General features: G+C 28.5%; 1 protein-coding gene across 5 annotated transcripts in view; it reads left to right on the forward strand.

Moving 5' to 3' along the window:
• The window catches only part of LOC147816106 (inositol 1,4,5-trisphosphate-gated calcium channel ITPR2-like), a 30,253-nt gene extending 9,587 nt beyond the window's left edge, over positions 1-20,666 (forward strand). Inside the window, exons 1-5 of one of the 5 annotated variants that reach the window (XM_087158191.1) lie at positions 3,727-3,843; positions 6,876-6,987; positions 12,019-12,176; positions 13,427-13,587; positions 15,305-20,666. In XM_087158191.1, coding sequence (XP_087014317.1) covers positions 12,117-12,176; positions 13,427-13,587; positions 15,305-15,410 — 327 coding nt within the window. In that variant the 5' untranslated portion in view covers positions 3,727-3,843; positions 6,876-6,987; positions 12,019-12,116 and the 3' untranslated portion in view covers positions 15,411-20,666. The other 4 variants (XM_087158190.1, XM_087158193.1, XM_087158194.1 and 1 more) reach the window with 4 other exon arrangements.
• Positions 20,667-24,681: the final 4,015 nt, after the last annotated feature.

The raw sequence follows: 24,681 nt of genomic DNA on the forward strand, positions 1-24,681 counted from the left end.
GATAAAAAATTTAGCATTCTACAAATTATTTAAGGCAAGAATGCATGAAAAAATTTATCTGTACTTCCAAAACTAGTTCATCCCCCCCCCAGAAAAAAAGAACTATTTCTATATCCCCATTCAAGATTTTATTCACAGCTCTTATATTAATTACAATGTAAATTATAAAATGAATAATAAAAATAAATAAATTATTAAATAAAAATGAATAATAAAAATAAATAAATTATTAAATAAAAATGAATAATAAAAATGAATAAATTATTAAATAAAAATGAAAAATAAAATTTTAGTAATAAATAAGCATTAAAAGTAATTATTAGCAAATAAGATTACTAAAATTAAATAAATACGCATATAATATTTGAAATGCATAAAAAAGAATCCTACTTAGATTAAGAATTTTAAAAAAAAAATGCACGAGTCATAATTGATGTCTGATAATTTTTCAGTTTAATGAACAAATACTAATTTAATTTTCATCTACATTTTTTAAAGCCTTTGATGTGTATCACATGTTATTATTATGTAAAACATGATGTTATGAAAAGACCACGCTTAATATAAATTTTTATAAACCTTGTCAAAAATAAAGATAAAAATCTACTTCAGCGGAAGTAGTAAATTAAAATTTAAAAGGGAAAAAACAAGCATATGAATTTAAAAAATATCTAATTCAATACATTGATAATAATCTTTATAATAATAGTAATAATAACAGGCCTGTTTAATTGCCAGGTGAATGTTAAAGTTTTTAATTTATAAAGTTATTTAATTTGGTAAAAAATCGTTAATCGCCTTTTTACACTTGCCTTCCTCAATAGTGATTAGTTTGTTTTCGATAGTTAAAATTCTAACGTGTGATCTCTATCCTTTCTTTCTCGCGTTCACTTGAAACAAAATTTCTTTAAATGCATATGCGGGAGCCGTCACTCCGAATCACCTGCATATTATTAAATTTGATAATCAAATACATTAATGTTGTAATTTTGCGTATAAAAGATATTTAAAATAATAGAAGATCGTTACTTTCAATGACTTTTATTAAATTAATTTTTTAAAAAAATGTTAAATTATTTGAGTCGGAAAGCTCGAGGCTCTATAAATGTTAAATGTTTTTACAATAAATAGAAAAAGTATGTGACCATCGTTTCTAGCACTTCATCATAAGTCGATTTAACGTTTGCTTTGACAAAAAATTTTTTAATTTATTTAAATGTTCAATAATTAAGTGCTTAAAATTTTTTTTTAACAGTTACAAGAATAGACAGTACATATTTCTTAAAAAAGGAAAATTGTGAAAAAATTCTGATATAATATAAATGAATATTATTGCGGAATTGCTATGAAAAATTAAAAAAATTTTTTATAAAATCTATCTGATAAGATTGTGTTTCGTTGCACATTCAATAGAAAAAAAATCGCGTTTTCTGTTAAAAATTTGACAAGAATTAGTAAGAAAATTTACAATTTTCATCGAATTTTAATTATCCAAGTATTCTTATCCCCCCAAAAGAAATAATTTAAAAAAATTAAATGAAAACTAAATTTAAAAAAAATTATTAGCGTATTTTAAAAATAAAGAATAAATGCATTCAAAACCATTTTTTTTAATTAAAAATTAAATATACATAAAAAAATTCTATAATATTAAATCAAAAATTTTTAGTGGCTCTTTAAACACGGGAAATTTTGTAAAATTATAACTTTTGGCTCTTTCATTTCAAAAGGTTGCCGACCCCTGAGTTAGGGCAAATAACTTAATCACTTTTGGAATTTGTCCCATATGGTGTTCTTCATTTCCATATTTTTAAATCACGTTAATACAAATAACAATGTGTTATTTTGTAATTGCCTAAATACTAATTTCTATGTGTGCTTTTTAAATTGCGTATATATAAAACGCAATGTGTGATTTTAAAATTGCGTGAATACGAATTGAGATGTACAATTTTAAATTGCGAAAAGACTACTCGCAGCGCATGATTTTTAAAATGTGTGAATCGCGATATATGGTATTTAAATCGCATGAAAATGAATCGCGATGGATAATTTTTAAATCTCGTTATTGTTAATACGAAATGCGATGCGGAATTTAAAGATCGCGTAAATGCGAATTATGATGTGTGAATTTTAAATTACGAGAAGAATTAAAACGTGTAAATACGAAACTCGACATGTGATTTTTAAATCATGTAACAAAAAAAAAAGTATATAGGTTGGGTGTGTGATGTTAAACTTGCATTTGTTCATGGGACTAAAAAAATATACATGTGTTTTGAATTATTTTTTAGCAAAAGGGAACGCCTTTAATATAAATGTACACATTATGTTTTTTTTTTTTAATTTTCAGGAAGGGATCGATTTTGTTGAAATAAGTAATTACTTTTTAAATTTCAAAAAATTTTTTTAAACAGTATCGAATTTTAAGAGTTGTAATATTGTGCTAAAATATCCGGATATCAGAAGTAAAAATGTAGCAATAATTGGAAAGAAAAAAAAAAACATTTGAAAAACCTCTTATATTTATGTAAAAATCGACACAAATACAACACGTAAAAAGTAATTATTTTAATGCGCTATTCAAAACTCGCGTGCTGTCAAATTATAGTATGAAAAATATCAGAATTTCTTTAAATCGTGGGTAAAAAACATAGTAATAACTACCAAGGAAATTATCAAAATCCCTTTATATTTACGGTGAAATTGGTATAAATAAAGCGCGTCAAAATTTTATGTATTTAAATGCAAAATTAAAGTATCGAAATAGCGTATAAAAAATATCGGATTTTCAAAACCTTGTAGAAATGTGTAACAATAATTGCCAAAATAACGAGTGAAAAATAATTTTATTTGCAATAAAATCGGCACAAATAAACCACGTCAAAAAATGGTTATCTAAATGAGCGATTATTTAATCGCGATTCATAATAATATCGTGCTAAAATATAAAAGTGTAAAAAAACATGCGGAAATGCGTAGCTCCAGCTGCCGAAAAAGGATCAAAAGTCGATTAGATTTTTCATGGAGTTTGCACAAATGCAGCGTTTCATAACTTTTAAAAATCGCAATTTCAGAAAGTACGTGAAAATTGGCAGCAATAACTGCCGGAAAGTCATTGGATTTACAATGAAATTGGAGCACACGTCAAAAGTAATAACTTAAATTAGAAATTCGTATATCGTAATAATGATGTGTTAAAAATAATGAGATTTTCAAAACTATGCCTAAATCTGTAGAGGTAACCATCGAAAAAAAAACGATCGAAAACTACATTGAGTGAAATTGGGTGCATCAAAAACTTAATGCGCAAATTTGAAATTTCCAAAAAATTTTTAATTTAAAAATTTTTTTTCTTTTTCGTTTTGTTCAGATTGCGGCCACGGCCGCACATTGAGAGTTGGCGGGCCGCAGGTTGTGCACCCCTAGTCTACCAGATTGTCTACTGTGCTTATAAGTCTTCATTATCATTAAAAAAACATTAAAATGTATAAGAAATGTAGCAAGAATTGATCTGGGGATTATCTGTAAGGATATAAACTCATTCATGTATTACTGTAATTGAAAATGGAGTAGTTAATACTTTCCTTTTGTAAATGTTCATTTGGAAAAATTTTCTATCAATCTAAATTTTTTTTAAACAATTTGTGGGTATTTGATATGTGTTAAATTGAATCCATTCTTAGACCTTGGAATTTTTTTTATGATCAACTGTTCTTTAATATTTTCCTTTCTTTTTGAGATTGATTTATATTCTTTTATTTGTTAAAAAATCAGGAAATTGTCATGGAGAAATCTTCAAAGGAAGGCATTGGCTCACATAGGGCTGTCTGGCCAACTATGGTGATAATTTATTAAAAATCTATGTTTAAATTATTAACATTTTTAGAAAAGAATGTTAATTATTTGTCTTGTAAGGTTTGAAACTTTAAGGACTCACTTTGTTAAACACAGATGTTAATGTTGTGTATTTGCTTGATATCTTCAGGATATTATGTCCCTCTTGGAGGATCAACTCCATCCACTAGTCCAATCAGAGTTATTAGTGTTAGTTGATGTTCTGCATTAACCTGAACTTTTATTCTCTCCTGGAACTGAAGCTGGCAAAAAATGTGAAAATGATGGATTCATGTGTTGGATTTAGAACTTTTACAAAACATCTATGTATGAAATGTGAGGGTATTTTCTGTATTTTTCATCACATTTAACCTGTGCAATTAATATTTTAATTAATTGCACGATTAATTACAATCTCCTGGCGAAAAAGGGAGCCTCTGTCCTACACAGAACTAATTGAAGACTCCCTTTCTATAATATCAAAGGTCTCATAAAGAACATCTTCAGGGCCTCTTTTCACGAGGAACTCAAAAATCGTAATTCCAATAAATCATGGCTTAAACGGATTCTCAATGTCCCTCAGTGGCCTAGGATGGAATCTGTTGCCGTGTTTCGTTTGAGAACTGGCCACGATTACCTGAAAAAACATCTATGTCGCATCAACGTGGTTCATGATCCCTTTTGTACATTGTGTGACCTCCACGAGGTAATAGACTTGTATCACCTGTCTAAGTGCCCTGCTCTCGCTCGGAAATCTCTCTGGGAACGCTACTGAATTGCTTGCTCTTATTTATAGATTTATTGTTATCTTTTTGATGTTCAATTGTTGTGTGCCATTGGAAATAAAATAAAAAATAAATAAATATTTTATAAATTATTATCTGAAATATCTTTATACTGAATATTAATGTTTATAAACAGTTATACTCATATTTATAAAAGGAAACCTATATAAAAGATTATAAACTCAGGTTTTCACCGAGGTGGAATTCAATCATTTATCAATTATGCTTATCAATTCGTTAATGAAATTTAATAGTTTTTTTTTAATTAAAAGTTTCTTAGTAAAAGTATTTCTTAATCACTGTATCTGTTATCAAAATATATTTGCAATTGTTAAAATATGTAATAATTCATTTAAATATGTTTTTAACTTAAAATTAAATATAACTGATATGCATTACACTTTTTAATGTCTTGTTTTCTATTTATATTGCTTGAATATAAATATTCGAGCATACTTGTTATTTTATCCTTAGTTTTTAATTGAAAACAATATTTTGAGTTTAAAGAAAAATGTTCTGAAAATTTTTACTGTAAGAAAGAAACAAGAAGTAATGCCAATTAAAAGAATATATATTTTCTTATTAAAAGAATATATATTACGATATATTTGCTTCCTTTTAAAATTCATGGTTTAAAATTATACAACTAGGCTTGATCATTAGTATATTGTAATAATTTGTATAATTATGGCTACTTGAAAGGATAAATTATGACTTTGTTAAGCATTTTATAATAAAATGGTTCAATTTTGTAATTATTCACTAAGTTTGAAAACAAAAAATTTACATTAAATTGAAATGTACAGTAAATCTTCGAAAGTTAGTTTATCTTTTTTTTTAAAAAAAATATTGCTCTTTGTGCTTTCTTTTTTGTTAGACTTTTAAAGGTTTAGTTATTAATGCAAATTAATACGAAAAAGGAATTAAAAAGTTAAAATCTACTTGCAAGGTAGTAGATTTAGATCTTTATATGTGGTGCCATAAATTTTGAGTTCTTTAAAAAAAGTATAATTTTCTTCATACCTTGTCTAATTGCATCAATACAGTTTTCAGTAATATTAATTTTCTTTATAGCATTATTGTTTATGTATAATTCATTATAATATACTTTTTTCATTTCAAAATAATATATTTTACATTTCAGTACTTGGTAATGTATATATATATTTAAATACAAAAGAAAAGAATTTTTTTAAAAATAACTTATGATAAAATGGCTCACGCACACACATCACTTATTGAGTCTTATGCCACTTTTGCATCTTAGTTTTTCTTTCTTACATTAATTAGTCTTATTAAAGTTTTTTATATGTTTAACAAGATGATTTAGTCATTTGTAGTTGGATAGAGAATTTCTTAATATATAACTAATTGCCCTTTCTTATTTTGCTTTCTTCGCGTAAACAATGTGGAGTTTTTTTTTTTACGGTCTGAAGAACTATTTAAACAGTTCTCTTTTAAATATTATTATTTGTATGAACTGTTACATTAGAGGATAGCTTATTTTTATGATAGGTTCACTACAGAATTTTTACTCCTGTGAAAAATTTATTTATTCACAAACATGAGAATAACATAAAATAAATCATTAGCAGCACAAAAATCAGAAAGAGTTTTAAAAAATAACAGTTTCTGTGCTATTAACAAATCTCAATATCAATATAATAAATTTAGATGCTTGGTTATAGTGCTAAAATAAGCAAACACTAGACTAAATATTTTTAAAAGACTGACGCTTGCCTTTCAAAATTCTATTTTACATAATATTCATTATTTCTATTTACTACCAGCAGAAAGATTACCCTACTTTTCTTGAATACAAGGGCAACATATTAGGAAAAAGATTTTTGCAATAATCATAGAATTTAAGTTATAGAGTAATAAAATTTATAACATACTTATAGCAAGTCTATGTTAAAAAATAAATTGCTTTAAGTTAAGGGCAGGAAATTTATTATATCTCTTAAATAAATCTTTCTTCAATTTAATATGCCTCCATATTTCAATTACTCTGTATAATGTACTAAATTTCCCAAAAAATTTTAAAGAAATATGTTTTTCAAAAAAATTTGGTACATGCAAATGGTAAAGATACCACTTTTAATTGATTTATTGAATTTTTATACCAAATGCTATTGTTTTATCATTTTCCTTCAATAAATGCTTACTCCTAATTTGAAATTTTTTATGAATACATTATCAGTTATTTGACATTTTATTAGTTCTCACATAGTTTATTTATTTGCTGTTTAGACTTATATGTCAAACTGAAAGATTGTTGGAGAAAAAAGAGGAAAAACTTTGCATTAAAGTGCTGCAAACTTTTAAAGAAATGATGCCATTAGACCCAGACTATGGAGAAAAGGTATGTTTAGTCTTAACTATTTACTTACAAGGGCAGTAAATAACCAGTGACTTTTGATTCTTATTTGTTCCTATTATAAATGGTTATGAAAGCTTAAGTTCTGATAACGACCAAGTGTGTGTTTTTTTTTATTCATTGTTCTGCTTTTATTATACTAATAGATTACAAAGTTTGTCATCATTGCAAATTATTGGTTTCTTTTTGTTTCATGTAAAGTTTCAGAAAAATATGAAACAAACCTTCACTTCGATTTTCATTATTATTACATGGTGCGTAGCGTTTTTAAAAAGGGCTTAAAGGTGCTTATTTTCGTTTTTTAAAATCCCTTGAAGGTGATTTTTTCATTGGGTGTTTTTAAAAAATGCTTAATATCCCGAAAATGAACTTTTTTTCTTCTTTACCATGTCGACTTTCGCGCGTTATGCAAAAGCATGCTTTTCACATTGTTCTATTCAACGTCTTCACAATTCATCCAATCACAATCTATTTCGGCTTCCCGTCGGTCCATAACGTCTGAGAGCACCAATCATTTTACTTGTTTGATGAAATATTTGATAGTACACGTCTACTTAATACCCAAATAGATAAGGTTTTGAATCACTGCCATTTTAGCATTTGAACACAGCTGATTTCTGCTCCTTTGCCATTCAACTCAATGACACTCCTTCAATGTGTATAGGTTGTTATCTCAAACTTTTTAATCAAACATATTATTTTTCAACTCAAATACTTTTTTATTTAAAAGATGTCAATCGAGTGATTTTTTTTTCTTAATAATTATGTTATATAAAACATAAAAATTTTTCTTAATAATTATGTTAACATAAAAATTATGTTATTGCAGATTACTAAAACTTTAGTTCTAAAAGAAACTGTTATACCTGCTTAACACACTTTACTTTTACTTGAATTACTCTTATATTTTTTTCCCCAACAGATTGTCACAACTTTTTTTTTATATTTTATTATTTACCTTTAAATTATTCTTTTTATATTTATATATATTTTTTAATTATTTTATTTAAGTGTGTTGATTGTGAACCAAATTTTTCTTTCATCTGGTGCATGAAATTCTGGTGAGTATGATGCTTTTGTAGCATTAATCTATAGGCTTTGTTCTTGTCTTCTGTGGCCTTTCTGCAATCATTGTCAAACCACTCATTTCGGGTTCGTCGTTCCAGATCTGGGATAGCTTCACGTGCAGATGATCCTTTATTGCGTACCAGTCAAAAGTGAAGCCTGGTTTCCCTTTTTGTTCACCAATTCAATTGGAGAATTTAATTTTATATTCTTTAAGAATGTTTTGATCATTTAATTTAGAAATGTCAGGTTTGAAATCTCTGATTTCTCTCCTGTGATAGAAATTCTTACATAATAGGAGTCTGACTTTGGATATCACAAGGACATTGTTGTGTCAACATTCGCTCCTCTAAAACTTCTCACGTCCATCGCATTGCTACGGTGTCTCAAGTCCCCAAGTATATGATCCATCTAGTTAAGAGTTAACCCATCAGGGGCCAGCCAAGTATGCTTGTGTATATCTTTATGTGGGAATGCCGTGCTTGTGATGAACAGATTTTCTGACACAGCAAAGTTAAAACTTCTCTGTCCGTTTCCGTTAGTATCGAAGTAAAGGCTTTCACCATTAGCATGGGATCTAACAAATCTTTCCCTGCCGATCTTAGCATTGAAGTCCCCAATTACCATCTTCATGTCCTGTGTGTGCAGGGCAGGAATTATAGCTCTTCATCAAAAGGTCATAAAATAAGTCCTTTTCCACGTCGTCTTTCTCTTCAGTCGGTGCATGAGCACAAATCTGGGTTATGTTGTAGTGTCTTCCTTTCAGTCTTACTTTACAGAGTCTCATGCTTATAACCTGAAAGTCAATGACTGCCCTACTGAGTCTTTTGTTCACAATGAAACCATCACCAAAGTGGTGTGATTTGTCATGGCAGCTGTAATATACTCTGCATTCCCTTTTTATCAAAAATGCCTTTTCCCAACCATCTGATTTCCTAAATTGCAAGGATATTTAACTTATAGTCATGGTCTAGCTTATTGCAAGGTTATCCCTTCCCATGCAGAGTCGTCTGGGTAAAACAGAGCCTGGTATATGCACATTGTTGAGGTTTCTGAACTGGAGGTCTTTTACAGGGTGGGGTAGTTGGTCCCACGCCCAACTCCTAACACAGTTCCCTGATATAATCCCCAGGAGCAGAGTGCCTGGCTATACCCCCGGACGCTGATGCCCTAGCTGACCCAACTCACAAAAACTCGACGGTAATTGCAATTAAAAAACTATGGCATAAAGGTATTACTCTTAATTGGACTAGAGCTCATGTGGGGAGGCGGATCAGGCAGCCAAGGAAGCCATCAGTCTCGACCAAGTGGATTTCACTGCCCAACTAACCCAAGTACAGGTCAAGTCGATAATAAATGAACGTGTCATGACACGGTGAAAAAGCGAATGGACAAACTTTTAGGGACGCTAAGGGACGTCAAACTTTTACATTTTTTAAAGATCCAAGGGTCACCAGACTGCAGGCAGATTTTTACCTAAATCAATTTCTTACAGGCCATGGCGTGTTTGGTAATCATCAATACCGCCTTTTCGGGAAATCCCCAAACTGTAACTTCTGTGGTAAATTCCAGGATATTAAACATCTATTACTTGATTGCCCGGAATTCCAGATGCGTCGTGGCACTGACTTTCAAAATAATAATACTGAACATCAACTCTTTTCTAATCAGGCCTGCAGGAATACTATCAAATACATCATCAAAGTGACCCTTAAGAACATTTCAGACTTTACGTAAACTATAATACTTGAACTATTACTTCTGAACTTAGACTGTCCCTCCATCGTTCCAACATTTTAACTTTTTACTTATTGATTTTAACTATCGACTTTTAAAACTTTACACCTGCTTTTATCATCTTATCTATCTACACTACGATGTTAGTTTTTTATTTGTTGAGTTTTATATGATTCGTAAATTTAAAGTTTTACTATTTCACCCATGTTTTAATTTCTTATAGATTTTAAAATTGCTCATTTTAGCATTTGATGTTAAATTACTTTTAGAATTTTACTTGTTTTGCGGCTTTTCCCAGGTTTTAAATTTCTCTTTTGTTCTATAGCTTAATATTTATCTTACTCGCCCACCATATTCATGGGCTGTTGCCATTTTTTATGTATCTTGTGTATTTTATGATTTGTATATCTTTTTGGATTTACATAAACATTTACCCGTATGCCCTAAATTGGGGCAGGTCGGGGTAAATTTTCATATCCCCGGACGCTGGGTACCCATTTTAGTCGCCTTTTACGACATGTATGAGCTACATTGAAACTATTCTTTCTCACCAGGTCACCTCACAGGTGTTTCTTATTATATTTTTTATTTTAGAATAATTCTATGAAACATATCAATTATATAATTATTGCTATTTATTTATTTGTTAGAAAAATTCTGAGACAAAACTTTTGTTTTGGTATATTTATTTGTTATATTATTGTATTATTCTTAAATGTATATTTATTTTATGCTTTGATAATTCCCTTCTGCATTTCTGCTGATGCTATTTTTTATTAGTTTCTATAAAAGCATAATTACATCTGTAATATTTTTATCTGATATAAATAAGGAATCTGCCAGATTATTTTTAAATATAGGGTATCCGCGCACCTGGAAAGTCATGAATTTTGGTATTGAGCAAATTTTGTCATGGTTTTAACTAGTTTTTTTTAAAAAAAAAATCATAAAAAGTCATGGATTTAAGTTGTCGATTAAATTTTTAAAATGGAACTTACCCGTCTCCCCTCTAATTTTATAGTGTTCCGAATATCTGAATTTGTAACAAAATTCCCACTCACCACTCCCATATTTGATTAAAATATAAAGTGTTTTTATCGTGTTCTATAAAAATTATGGTGTTCTTTCAAAAAATTTAAAGGAAAAACATCGTTTCTGGAGCGAATTATCTTTGAAACTTCTGTGATTTCAGAATTTTTGTTATTATTTTTATTTTATCAATTTAAAATTTTACCTGAAGGCAAGCCAGTAATTGGCGAATTTTTTTATTCCGAAATGTGAACAGAAAATTTAGGAGTATTCTTTTATTTTCCGATGAGCAAGAAAAGTATCTTTCGAATGTAATTCTGCCGAAGAAAAAAATTATTCGCTTTTGTATTTTTTTCAGCTATTTTATGGCTTCAACTCTTTCTTCACACTGTTTTTTTAAATTTAAAATCTATAAATATGAAAAGGCAGACTATAATAACTTTGGTTTGACATTGAAATGGTAGGTATTACCATTTCAATGAATGTTTTTATAATGCTGTTTTAAATTTATTGTTGTGTTTTTGTCAGAGAAAATAGTAACTTCGTTAAGTCATGAATTTGAAATTTATTAAATGTAACAGATACCCTGGTAAGTATTTTTCTAATTAGTTATTTTTACTTTATCATATTGTGTTGCATTTTGTCTTCTCAACAATAGTCATCATCACGACAATCCCTTAATTTCTGTTAAGCTTTGCGCTCCCATGCCACTGGTCCTGGGTTCGATCCTCGGGCCCGGCAAGGTTGACTCATACTTTCAGTGGGTCGATGAATGAGTACCAAGCATGCTTGGGGGCTAAACACTGGGGGGGTTGGAGTTCGCATTTGAATGACCACCTAGCCGGAACATCTTGCTTCTGCACCCCTGAGCCCAAGGTTAAGAAAACTGAGATGGGCACAGTAGGCCTTGGCCCTTTATGGGCTGTTGTGTCACTGAGTTTAGTTTAGTTTTGAATGGCAGCATTAAGAATTTTAAAAAACAATACTGGAGATTAAAGCACATTAATCAATGAATGCAGTCAATAATATTTATTGTTTCAAATCGATAATAATTCAGTTAAAATGTCTGAGTATAGAATATAAGATTAAAATAGTTTCATTTATTCAATATGTTATAAGACATTTATTTCACAAAATTTTGATATTTTTCCTTTTCCTAATAGTTTTGTATCAAACTCTTTTTAGGGGCTCATACCCACATTGCTCTTAAAGAAATTTTAGCCGAAAAGGCTGAAAAAGCAAAAGATGCCAAAGAAAACAAACTTCCCCAAGAAGTAGTTGTGATGCAGCCTATTTTAAGATTCTTACAACTCTTGTGTGAAAACCATAATTATGATTTGCAAGTAAGTGCACATTTTCATAGCACAGATTATTAATGAAAAAAAGGATAAATTAAATAAAAATTCTAAGTAAAAATATTCCTTAGCTCCTTATTTAGTATTAATATGTTTTACGGGAGACATAAGTTTAGCTCATTAAATTTGGATGTAGCTTCGTAGCTATAGATTGAATGGTGTTTAGTTTTGTTTATTTAGTAATTATAGTTAAATTTCAAAATGAAATTGAGAAAGTTTGTTTTATCCAAAAAGGCTGTTGAAGTAGTAAATCAATTATCTTAAATATTTGACTTATTTTAAATTTACAGGTTGCACTGTGTTTACTTATCTTCAAATATATATTGTAAAGAACTACATTTTTATTCACTCTTTATCTGAAACAACTCACTATATTGTGATAGACTTCAAATAATAATATGCATTGTGAATTTTAAAAAGATTTCCTTGCATCTTTCATTGTCATCATTTAGTTGTGTTGAACCCTTGTGTTGGTTATTTGTATACAATACCCACAATTGGTATGACTGTGGCCATTGACATAACTGAAAATATAGTACAATTTATTTTGTGGAGATTATAACCAAAGTCTTGTATCGAAAATCGTCTTTATGCTAGTGTTCTAATTATGAAACCTCTCTAATTCTGTAAGTTTTAAAGTATCTTTCATTTTTCTGAATGTAAAGCAAACTTTTTTTCATCGCATTTAACCGTATATTTTTTAAAATTCTGTTAAGTTGTGTGGATTCGCAATGATAACTAGGTCTAATAATTTAATTTTGATATTATTTACTATTATTTATTTTGATATTTTCATTAAGACTGTTAACAATTAGAAACATATACTAAATTAAATTAAGTCTAAGAAAGAAAATGTATGTGTTGTGCAAACCAATTAGTTATCTCTCTTTTTTTCCAAATTATAAACGACATCCTTAATTATTATCATAATTATAAAGAGTGGATAAGCATTGCATAGTTATGAATATTTTTTTAAAATATTTTTGTTTGCATCTTGCAAATAAAAACTACCCCCAAAAAATTTATTATTTAAAACATTATTTTGGACAACTAAGCACTATTTTAATTGTTTTTTTTTAATGTTATTTAAATTTTTTTAATTAAATGTTTAATTACATAACTTATGACTATTTAGTTTTTATCTGTTCCTTTTTTTAAAATCAAAACTTGAAAAATTGAATACAATATTTAATATCCATCTGCTTTTGTTAAATATCTTTAGTTTCTTTTATTTTTAGAATTTCTTGAGAAACCAAACCGATAAAAATAATTACAATGTTGTATCTGAAACTCTTATGTTCCTTGATTGTATATATGGAAGTATTACAGAAGGCCTTGGATTATTAGGTTTATATATTAATGAACCTGAATATTGCCAGGACCATGCCATGAAAATCAAGTAAATAGTTTTAATTTATTTTCTTTACATTTAGTGTTTATTTTTACACATTGTATTTGCTTTTGTTTTAGTGTACTCATGTGGTAAAAATTGGTCCTCTCCAAAAAGTCCTCTCCAGTATTAGAAAATTTTATTTTTTTAATACTGAACTAACTCTTTTCTTTTAAAGTTTTCAATCCAATATAATTAGTTTTAAAATGAATAAATTAAATTAATTTTGTAAAGAAAATATCCTTGATCGCAATTTTCTATTTGTATTAAGGAGTGACTGTGCTTTTAAGTATTTCATCAGTTCATGTACCATTTGTTGATATTAAATCCTGTAAGTTTAAGAAAAATTATTTTGAACCAATTTAAGTGAGAATAATATTACTTATGAAATTATTGGTTAATGAACAATGTACTTGGTTAATGAACTTCTCAGAGCTATCCCACAGTCAACTGATCATAAGACTTCCTGTACATTACCAAAGTCAAGCTTCACTGAGCAAGTGGGTAACCACTTTGATCAGCATGAGAAGTGACCTTATTAAACTGTTCTACTATAATGTGCTAATTTTTATGGGCAGATGGATCAAACATGTGATGGCATGTTTCTGAACCATCTTCAGTGATGTTTCCCCGACTGTCCCCCATTATGCAGCTCTAGTGCAATGTAAATATTGTACTACTTCTCAGGGCCAAGATTTAAATTTCAGTTGGCTGTATTAGAACAATCTGACCAGTTTCTGTTGAACAACTATGTCAGCTTTTAAAATATTGGTTAAAGTGGTTTAAAGCAAATGTTTCTCAAATCGATAATTGAAATGCTTCTCACTGTTATTTAGATCCTATGTTGTAAGAACTCGAATAATTGTTATTCAGGATCCCAAAAGAAAGGAGAGAAATGATTTTATCATTCTCTGATTCTAACAGGGTTGCCACTCCACAGGAAAAGCCTGAAAAATACAGGGAATTTAAAAATCACCTAAAATAAGTAGGAAAATGCAGGGAATTTGGATTTTTTCTTTACAAACTGGAAAAATACAGGGAATTTTGTTTCTTATTTTTGTCTTTTAAAAAATGGTGACTCCTCAAAGTGTAATCTATGGGATATTTAACCCTTATATTTCAGCTATACTAAATTATTTCATTTGCTAAAGCATTATTTAAGTATGTTCACTGTTTTTCCAGCAATTAAAACTAATAAAAATAGTTAGCCCAATATAGATCACACAAGAGCACAGTAATTGTTGTTTCCTCTTAATATATTGTGTATAATATGTACAGGGAATTTTTTCCCCAGATTTGAGTGGTAACCCTGTGTAAGATAGTTCTTATTGAAATCCAACCTAATGTAATGTCCTTAATAGTTTCTAAATTAAGTTCCTTGGTTGGTTAGGAAACAGTGTGGTAGCCAGGTAGTTACTACTACAGTATGGGGAAAACGAATTGATTTAGTCCTTGAACTGAAGGTTTCTGTGTATTTCTTCTAATCTAACAAAAAATGTTTTTCTTTATAAACTTATGTAATATTAGAATAATAAAACCTGTAATTGGTTCTAAACTGTAGCTGTTTTTGTAATTTGTTGTTAACCTTTCCATTTTTTAATTAAATTTTTTTTTAAGTAAACCAATAATCAATATGCAATGTTTTAGATTTAAGTTAATGGATTTAAATTTGGTTTAAAAAAATTGTTAGCTACTTTTGTAACCTATTTTGTATTCTTTTACACAGAACAATGCATCGAAGTTATTGCGGGCAAGAATGGAAGGCAGAGGTGACAGTGAAAATGCTGAAACGAATTCTCCATAATATGAGTCCAAAGCATCTGGTAAAGTAATATTTTAAATAAATTTCCTATTTAACGGGGACTTTTTTTTAAAATATTTATTTACATTATTCAAGTTAATAAATAAAGGATTAAATAATAAGGCAATATTATTTAGCATTATTTGACTTAATTTTTTAATTCAAATTACCAGTTACTTTGTTTTCTAGTTATTAATTTATTTAATTTTTTACTTATTTTTTAGAGATTTAAGTTTTACAGATTTTTTTCTTTGACAACAAAATAAATGAAATATTTTGTAAACTGCTGAAAATTTCAATTTCTTCATTTTATTAATGACTTCTTATCTTCTGTTACATTAAAAAAAAAGAGAAAAAAACATTGAAGAAGGGATATTTATGTGAATAAGAGTATTACTATTACCAGCATACCTGCTGAAATTTTTTATTTTAACTGTTTATTTTTTTATTTATTATTTTTAGTATTTAGTTATTTTGAAGAGTTTGATTTTATGTGTACTTTTTTTTAATTAGAACTTCTTTGAAATTGTTCAAAATACTTCTTTGTACGTTAATGGAATGTGATATTTTAATAAATTATCAAGTGCAGAAATTTAAATTTGTATCTAGCTCTAGAAAATTGTGGGAAGCTTGTGAAAATTACATATTTATTTTTCTGTCAGTATAATTCTTGTAGCAATTGAAAAATATTTTAAGATTAAATTATTTCAAATTATATTAGGAGAAGCTTTCTAAATTTATTTTAACGATAATTAATAAGTCACAGAGATTTCAAAGATTACAAATGTTTTATTTTTGTCAGTTATTTTTTTTAATCTAATTTATTAAGTTCGGAACTCATCATAATGTACATTATCTTTGTTAAATAGAAAATAAATAATTTCATTTGTAATAATTATTAATAATTTTTTGATCTGCTTACATTCTAGTATTTCATAATAAGAAGCTAATGCATCCTTATAGGAGATGAGTCCCAGCTGGGCTTGACAACTAGCTGAGACTTATTGTCTGGAAACATTTTCCATACTCAGGCTTATGACATAGTTTTTATTTACTTGCTAATTTTTAAATAAGTGATCTCAATATACTGATCTCAAACATATTTTACTTAGTCTTATATCTTTACAAATTTTAGCTTAATCTTACATATAAAATCTTTAACACATATAAAACCAGCTTAAATTTAGAGTCAGCCTCTAAGAGCGAGTCTATGCTTAACACTAATTAGTACTTCCTCAAAACAATAAAAGTTTCATTTAATAGTTAATTATCATAAGGCATTTGATCTTTTAATACTAATTTTTTTTTTTAGTAGTTTGAAGTCTTGTGACATTTTGTTTCCTCCATTTCATTCTCATTGCGGTTTTAGTCTCTTCTCGATTCAGTCCCGCTACTAATTAGATGTGTCCATTTTGATATAAACATTCCAAATTGTTTATTTAATATTTCTATTAGAAAAGCCAGGAATTTCTTTAATGATTATTAAGTATTTACAAGCTATTAAGTGTGAAATCATATCTCCAAATTATTTCAAGTACTATTTTCCAAGGATTGCCCACAATATTCTAATGAATTAGAGAAGAACCTATTTAAGTTTCAAGGAAAACTGTCCTTTTTTGTATTCTGTTATTTATGTATCTGTGTTAATTATTATGAAATAATGTATAAAAATTGTAAAAGATTTTTAAGATGACTACCTCCAGTCATTCTTTTCAAATGATTCCTCCCTTGAAAAAAAGAACTTTGAAAAAAGGATAAATATTAGGAGCTGAAAAATTAATAAAATAGAGGTACAGATCATTACAATTACGTAGAAATTTTTGCACATTTTTAAAAAAAATTTTAATTTTATTTCTCTTTTCAAATGAAAGAGAAAAACAGAAATGGAAAGGGCCCAAGTGACAACAGGACTTAGAGTTTGGGTTTAAAATGTCCTGTTTTGCCTTTAGTATGCATTTATTGCTCAATAAAATAATTAGTTATGTATTGGGAGTACAAATTAGTTCAGTCCTTTTTTTGTGGTTAAAAATCCATTTATTTCAAAAACAAAATGAATGAACAGATTAATCAAAGTATTGTCCATTGTTGGCTACTACTTTTTCCCACCTCTCAGGCAAATTTCGAATTCTATCTCGAAAAAATTTCTCTTCTTTTGAGGCCATCCACGTTAAGTGGCAATTTTCGATTTCTGCAAAAGAATTGAACCGGTGACCTGCCAAATCGAGCTGCGTCCGTCGGAACAACCAGTAATCAGAAGGAGCAACTAGAGCGTTAACAAAAAAATTTTTGCGACATGAAGCCAACCGTTGTCATGAAGAAGAATAACTTTGTCATGTCTTTACTCGTATTCCGGCTGTTTTTCTCTTAATGCACGGCACAAACGAATCAATTGTAGCCTATACCGATCGCCCGTAGTGGAATCGCCAGGTAGTAGCAGCTCATACTATACCACACCATTCTTGAAATGTCGAAACCATTCCCTACATGATTTATTAGTTTATTAATTTTCATTTTAATAGTTCTCTCCCCTATTCAATGAAAAAAAGTGTTATATTTATAAATTTTATTAATGTATATGAAATACTTTTTTTAATTTTATTAAGTACAATAAGATTTTGATTGTGCAAACACAATCATATTTAAAAACCTACCTTGTTAACATAGCTTAAAAATATATAGGTTAAAGAGAGAAAAATAAATGACAAAGTACTGATTTGAAGCATCTTGAAACTAACCTGTACAATATTGAATGCCTTCTAAGACATTATTTGGTAGAACAATTTTTTGCAATAAGAAATTTTTTTTAGTTCAAGCAAGTAAAATGCCTTGTAAAAGTTTTTTAATTTATGGTAACTAAAAATAATGTTAATAACACCTACATTTCACTTATTTATCTATTCTTAAATAGTAGAAAATCTTTTTATTTGGCAAAAATACACCTTTTTGAAAAAAAAGTTTTCTTGAAACAGAAGTTTAAAATGTAAACGCAATAGGAATCACTAAACTAACATTTAAGTGCGAAGGAAGCAAAAAAGTTATGGAAATTTCACGATTTTCTTATGAGTTAAAAAAGATGAAAAACATCAGAACCAATTTAATTGCACATTGAAATGTTGAAGTTTTCAAAGATTATTTTTTAATTTTCCTGTCCTCTGGCAATCAAACAGGTTTAAATATTTTCATTCTGGTTTTCCTCCGAATTATTCATTAGATTAGATTGTTTCTTTTCGTTTGTGACCCTTGATGTGTGCGTCTTATAACAAAGTTTTTTTTCACTAGAATTCGAAAAGTATATATTGAAAGTGGTTAATGTGGAACACCTGCTATACTAATCTACAGAAAATGACAACTAATTTTTCTGTATCAAATGAAAATGCATGTAGTATGTAGTGTACATCCTCGAGAAGGGCCACCCCTCCTCACTGCCCTTTGATGACACTGTCTGTTAATATTCCTTTTAAAAAATTAAATGTGTATATGATAATTACATACTTTTAAAATTATTCGTGTTAATAGGTTTGATTTTGATACCATTACAAATATTTACTTTGTTAGGATTTTTCTCACCTGGTTAAATTTTTCAAAGTTTCTCTTTTTGGTATCAATAAGTTTATTAAGGGATATTAAAATTTTTTTGAAATAAATATATATTTTTTTTAAATGTACCTTTAAATATTTATTTTTCTCATAATTTTTAGTTTAAATTATGGAAAAAGATCTCAAGTTTAACAATTAATTTTTTTTTAAAGTGTGCTCAATGGTTTTCTTTTAGCATATCTTTTTTTTTTCGTAAACTACAAATTTTTCTCATTTTGATAATGGGTGAGAACTACTTTTTGAAATACACATGTAAAATAGTATAAGATGGTAATTTTACAGTCGTTGAGAATCAAATTCAGCTACTACATAATAGTACACATTTTGTTAAATATTTATGGTCTTAATTAAGAGCCCTTTAAAAATTCGATGTACCCTTTTCTGTGAGGAAGCATCTTGCTCTTTTTTATTCCAAGGGAGAACTCTGTAGTAGGCGTAGTAATGGAGTATTTAAGAAAAATTTTTAGTTAAAAAAGCAACTAAATAAATAAAAAAAAGTGAAGTAAAGAAATTTCTTCAGAGATGTAAACAATGTTATTAATATTTATGTAAACATTTCATTTTTTGTCTTACATCTGTACCAGTTATATAGAGACATTACGGAAATCGTGACTTGCTCAAATCTGTGATTATTCTTATCTAATTCTTGTGTTTTTTATGTAAGGAAAACTTATGAATTTCTCAAAGCATCACCATTAAAGTAATTTGAAAACTTTTTGAAATATAAATTAGTTACAGTATTGGAAAATTATCTGCCTTTTTAACTAGCAAATTTTGAGCAATCTTTTTTCATTTATTACTGAATTGGTTTCAATTTCATTACTTATTATTGTTTTAATATGAAAAATGTTGTAAATTTTGACATTTTTTTTGTTGAAGGAATCCAATAACAAATTTAATCATAAAAATAAACCGAAAAAGAAATACAATTGATAAATTCATGTATGTAAGTAATATATATATTTAGAAGTACTTTTTCTTCCATACCTTTCCTTGAAACAATAATTTACATTAGAATATCATAATTATTTTAAATATTAAAAGCAATAAAATTGAGCACCATAAAATAAATAATGGAGAAAAAAAACAGTATGTTTTTGAAAGTTAAATATTTTCTGAGAAAAGGTGTGCACAAAATAAAAAAGTGAACACCCTGAATAACTTTTCATTTAACAGTCAGCTTTTCCTGTACTAGGTGTCAATCTTAATGGGTTCGTGAGTCAATAATTTCATTCAAAAAGGAATTTTGTGTTCAAAATCTTTCTAAATTATAAGGCAGGTGTATACTTGCATGGTGTTACAATATGTATTTTGATGAGTCAAAATTTATCAATGAAATGATGAAAACAAAAACTTTTCAAGGTAGAAATTTTAGTTTTAAAAGCACATTTCTACAAAAATACTCAAGTTGCTTAAATATATGATTTGCATAATTTTTATTTTAATATCTTCTCTTTCAAGATTTTGAATAATGTCAAGCATTGTTTGTTGCAGTTGTTATATTGAAGTTTTTCAGAACTCTTCTATGCTATTCCAAGGGATTCTATGTTGACAAAAATATTTATTTCTCTGTTGTCTTTATTATTTTTAAAATTAAATATAAATAGAAATTTGTGTAATATTTGTATTGTTTATGGATATGTCTTTGTATTTATATATCTTTGTATAATAAAATGTATGCTAGAGGCAATGTTGATTATGTATTTAATTACTTTCAGTGTACATTCAATTCATTACATGAGATAACCAGGTGATTATATTAGTACATTTTTGTACAATACACTTATTTTTTGCTAAATTTGCTGCAAGACAAAATATAATCAGTAAGACATGAATTCATGATCAATACCGCACTAAATCATCATCTGTAGACAGCTTCTTAATATTTTCAGCTGTAGGTTGCATCTATTTCTGTATAGGGTACAATAGTATCACTAGATTCCTTAAAAACGCACAGCTTTTATTTTAAAACTCTATTTTTAACTTTATTATATATTTATTTTATGTTTAGTAATTTATATACATATATTGACTACAAGTTAAAACTTGAACAATTACTTGTGAGATACAGAATTTCTATAAATCTGGACAGCAGTTTTATTACTCTGCTTTTAAGTAGAATAGCACAGTAAAGGAAAAACTATTATGTATGTTTACCTAGCTTAAAAATGTATTAATAAGTTTAACCCCTTCCTTCTCGCTTCCGTGAGAATGACGGGGTGAGATTTTGCCCGCTATTTCTTGCTCCCGTGATATTAACGGGCTGGAGTGTTCAGTAGTAACGCGCCAATAAGAATAAAACTAATTCATTTCTTTTGCAAGGAAAACATTTTATTTCTTATTTTACACACCTGATGGCAGTAAAAGAATAATTTTAAGGTAATTGTAGATAATTAGTTTATTTTAAACTAGTTGCAGCACTAATCTAATACAATTACAAAAGCCAAGAAAATAGGCCCTTTCATGATTGTTTTCATGAAAATTAACCGATCGTTAAGGGGTTTAAACATAGATTATGCAGGGCACATCTTCTGGACTAAGGGGTTGAGCTGTGTAAAAAATATTTTTCTTTACAAAAAGCAATTTAAATGAAAAAATTACCTAAAAATATTTTCTTAGTTCATTTATTAATAATTTATTCAAATATGTTATTAGATAGCTAGATATTTATTTAGCTAATTGAATTGTATTAAATAAAAATAATTGGATTTGAGGGTTTTAATTACCTCTGTAACTAGGTCATTGACCTCTAGTAAATCTCAATAGACTGAAAGGATGCTGCTGGGTGCATATAAATTGCTGGCCCTCAATTATTGATTCATTGATTACCCTCTGCTGGAAAATGTCGGGCAATCCCTCATCCTGCGCTTCTTAAACAACGAATGCTGTGTTGAATACTACTGGCCAGCATTAGTACAGTTGAAAGTGACTTAGACCCGTCGCTTTAGCTGCTGGCAACCAGCAGTTTTGTGGTGCTGGACCTATGTATTTGTGTTTCCTGGGATGGAACTTTTCTTTATTATCATATAATACTAACAGCATGATGGTTATAAAATCATTTTCTTTTCTTGAATTCCAATTGCTCTTTGTAAGATTACTTAAAAATTATTTCTTTTTAAAAAATACATTTTATATAGGGGAATATTTGCTGAAATGAGGCACATTTCATGATGACATTTGATTTACTATCCTGAGTTATCTCAGAAAATGAAAAAAGTTAAATATGAGTCTTCGTATGATAGTTTTTAAAACAAGGAACAACACAAAGTGATACTTTCCAAACAACAGTGAAGTGATACGCCATTTTTTTTTTTACTCTTTTTTTTCCTACGTAAATTTAGTAATCGTCGTATATACAATCGCACAAAACACGTGTGCAGTATCACAATCCAACAGCAAAACTCATAAACAAACCTTGGTATCTTGGTACCTAAATCATAAACTAATCTTCCAATGACAGCAGATTTTTTTTTTCATTCCAGTCTTTTAAAAAAAAAAAAAAAACTGACAAATTCTGCTATGCCCGGGTATTGTCGGGATAATAAATAAATATTTGCAATATATAGACCCACCCGGGTAAACTCGATAAAAAATTATAGTAGCTTGATTGGGAGGTATCGTCGCATCCCCCATGTAGACCCGATCTCCCACTATCATTTAATATTTATTTATTTACATCATTTATCATATCTTGATTACCATTTTTACAAAATTTTAAAGATTTTATCAATAAAATTCACATAAAATTACCATTCTGTGCAGTAATGACATTTCTAGTAAAATAAAAAAAAAAGTTTTGCTTATAAGGACCTGAAGTTCTATGAGCTTTGGATCATGGAAATAGTAGAAAAGTCAGTCAAACAGAATGAAAGATATTTGACTAATTTTATTTTTTGTGTAGGAAAAAAAAGTTTATTTCACTCTAAAACACCGAAATTACTTTCAAGCTACCCCAATAGTAAAATAATAGTTTTAAAGGGGTTCCCAGAATTTTCACCGAGTATCTTTGTTTTTTAAAATTTGGGCCGCTGGAGCCCAGGTATCATACAAAAGATGAGTCAAAATTTAAAAACTTTATATGTTATAAAATATGCTTCATATAAGAAAACGATAAAAAACCTGCTTCAAATACATATGCGTACATAGTAAACTACAGGGCCACATTGTGTACCCCCTATGAGGTCTATAATAATTTCCTCTGGTAGGGTACACTATTACCCGGTAATATAATACGTGATCCAGTTTGAATATTATAGGTTGATATTAGAGGCAGGTATAGGACCATACTTTTATACAGAATATTGACTTCGTATTTCTTCCTTTAAACGCTATTCAACACACTATTATATTTATACAGACAAAGGAAATTGAAGAGCCACATTGTGTACCCCCTATGAGGTGTATAATTACTTCCTCTCGTAGGGTACACTATTACCCGGTAATATAATACGTGGTCCAATTAAAATATTATTTGTCAATATTAAGGTCTGATATCGGGCCTTGCGTTAATATTGAAAAAGGACTTCGAATCGCCTCGTTTTAAAGGTTTTTAGACCCACTAAATGGTCTATAATAATTCCTTTGGTACAATTTTTTGCTACATTAGACTCTCATTTCAGGCCGAGTTTGAAATTTATAGGTTAATATTATAGGGTGTGTGTGCCTCCTGATACCACTTTTGTCCCTTTTTCAGCCATTATTCGCTCTTTAACAAAGAAAAATAATTCTTTTAATATATAGAACACTTCATTCACTTAAAAATATTGAAAAAGAAGTTGAAAAAATAACATATAATAAAATAAATAAATAAATAAAAATAATCCAAAATTTAACCATTTATTAGCTATTATTCGCTATTTCAGAAAGGAAAAATAGTTATTTCTATGTACAAAACACATGATTCAAGTTAAATTGCTGAAAAGTATATTAAAAAACATAATATAAAAGAAATAAAAAAAATTTAAAGTCGACCCTTGCAGGGTTTCGAACCCATGACTCACGGGAACTTCATATCAACCTAGCACACAGCACTACCAACTGCTCCACGCTTCACATACCACCACCGCGAATAATTAGCTAAGAGTACCTTCTCCCGGTTAGTCTACAAAACTTATTTTGGCCCATTGTGGGCCCACTAAATAGATTATAAAAAATTCTTTTGGTACAATTGTTTATTACATTAAACTCTAATTTCGGACCGAGTTTGAAATTTATAGGTCAATATAATATGGAGACACGGGGTGTGATGTGTGCATTCCTCCTGATACGACTTTTGTCCCTTTCTCAGCCGTTATTCGCTCTTTAAAAAGAAAAATAATTCTTTTCTTATATTAAACAATTTATTCCCTTAAAAATATTGAGAAGGAAGTTAAAAAAATAACAATTAATAAAATAAATAAATAAATAAAAAATAATCAAAATTTTTCTGTTTATTAGCTATTATTCGCCATTTCATATAGGAAAAATAGTTATTTCTATATACAGAACACTTCACTCATGCTAAATTGTCGAAAAGTATATTAAAAAACGTAATATAAAATAAATAAAAAAAACTTAAATTCGACCCTTTCAGGGTATCGAACCCATGACTACCGGGACTACATATCATACTTGCCTACAGCGCTACCAACTGCACCACGCTTCATATACCTGCAGCGCAGAAGAACACATAATGGAATAAAAAATAAAATGAAATAAAATGGTGG

The sequence above is a fragment of the Parasteatoda tepidariorum genome, chromosome 2, assembly GCF_982258835.1.
Source record: "Parasteatoda tepidariorum strain Cologne lab strain chromosome 2, Ptep-v5.0, whole genome shotgun sequence".
In the NCBI taxonomy this organism is placed as follows: Eukaryota; Metazoa; Arthropoda; class Arachnida; order Araneae; family Theridiidae; genus Parasteatoda; species Parasteatoda tepidariorum.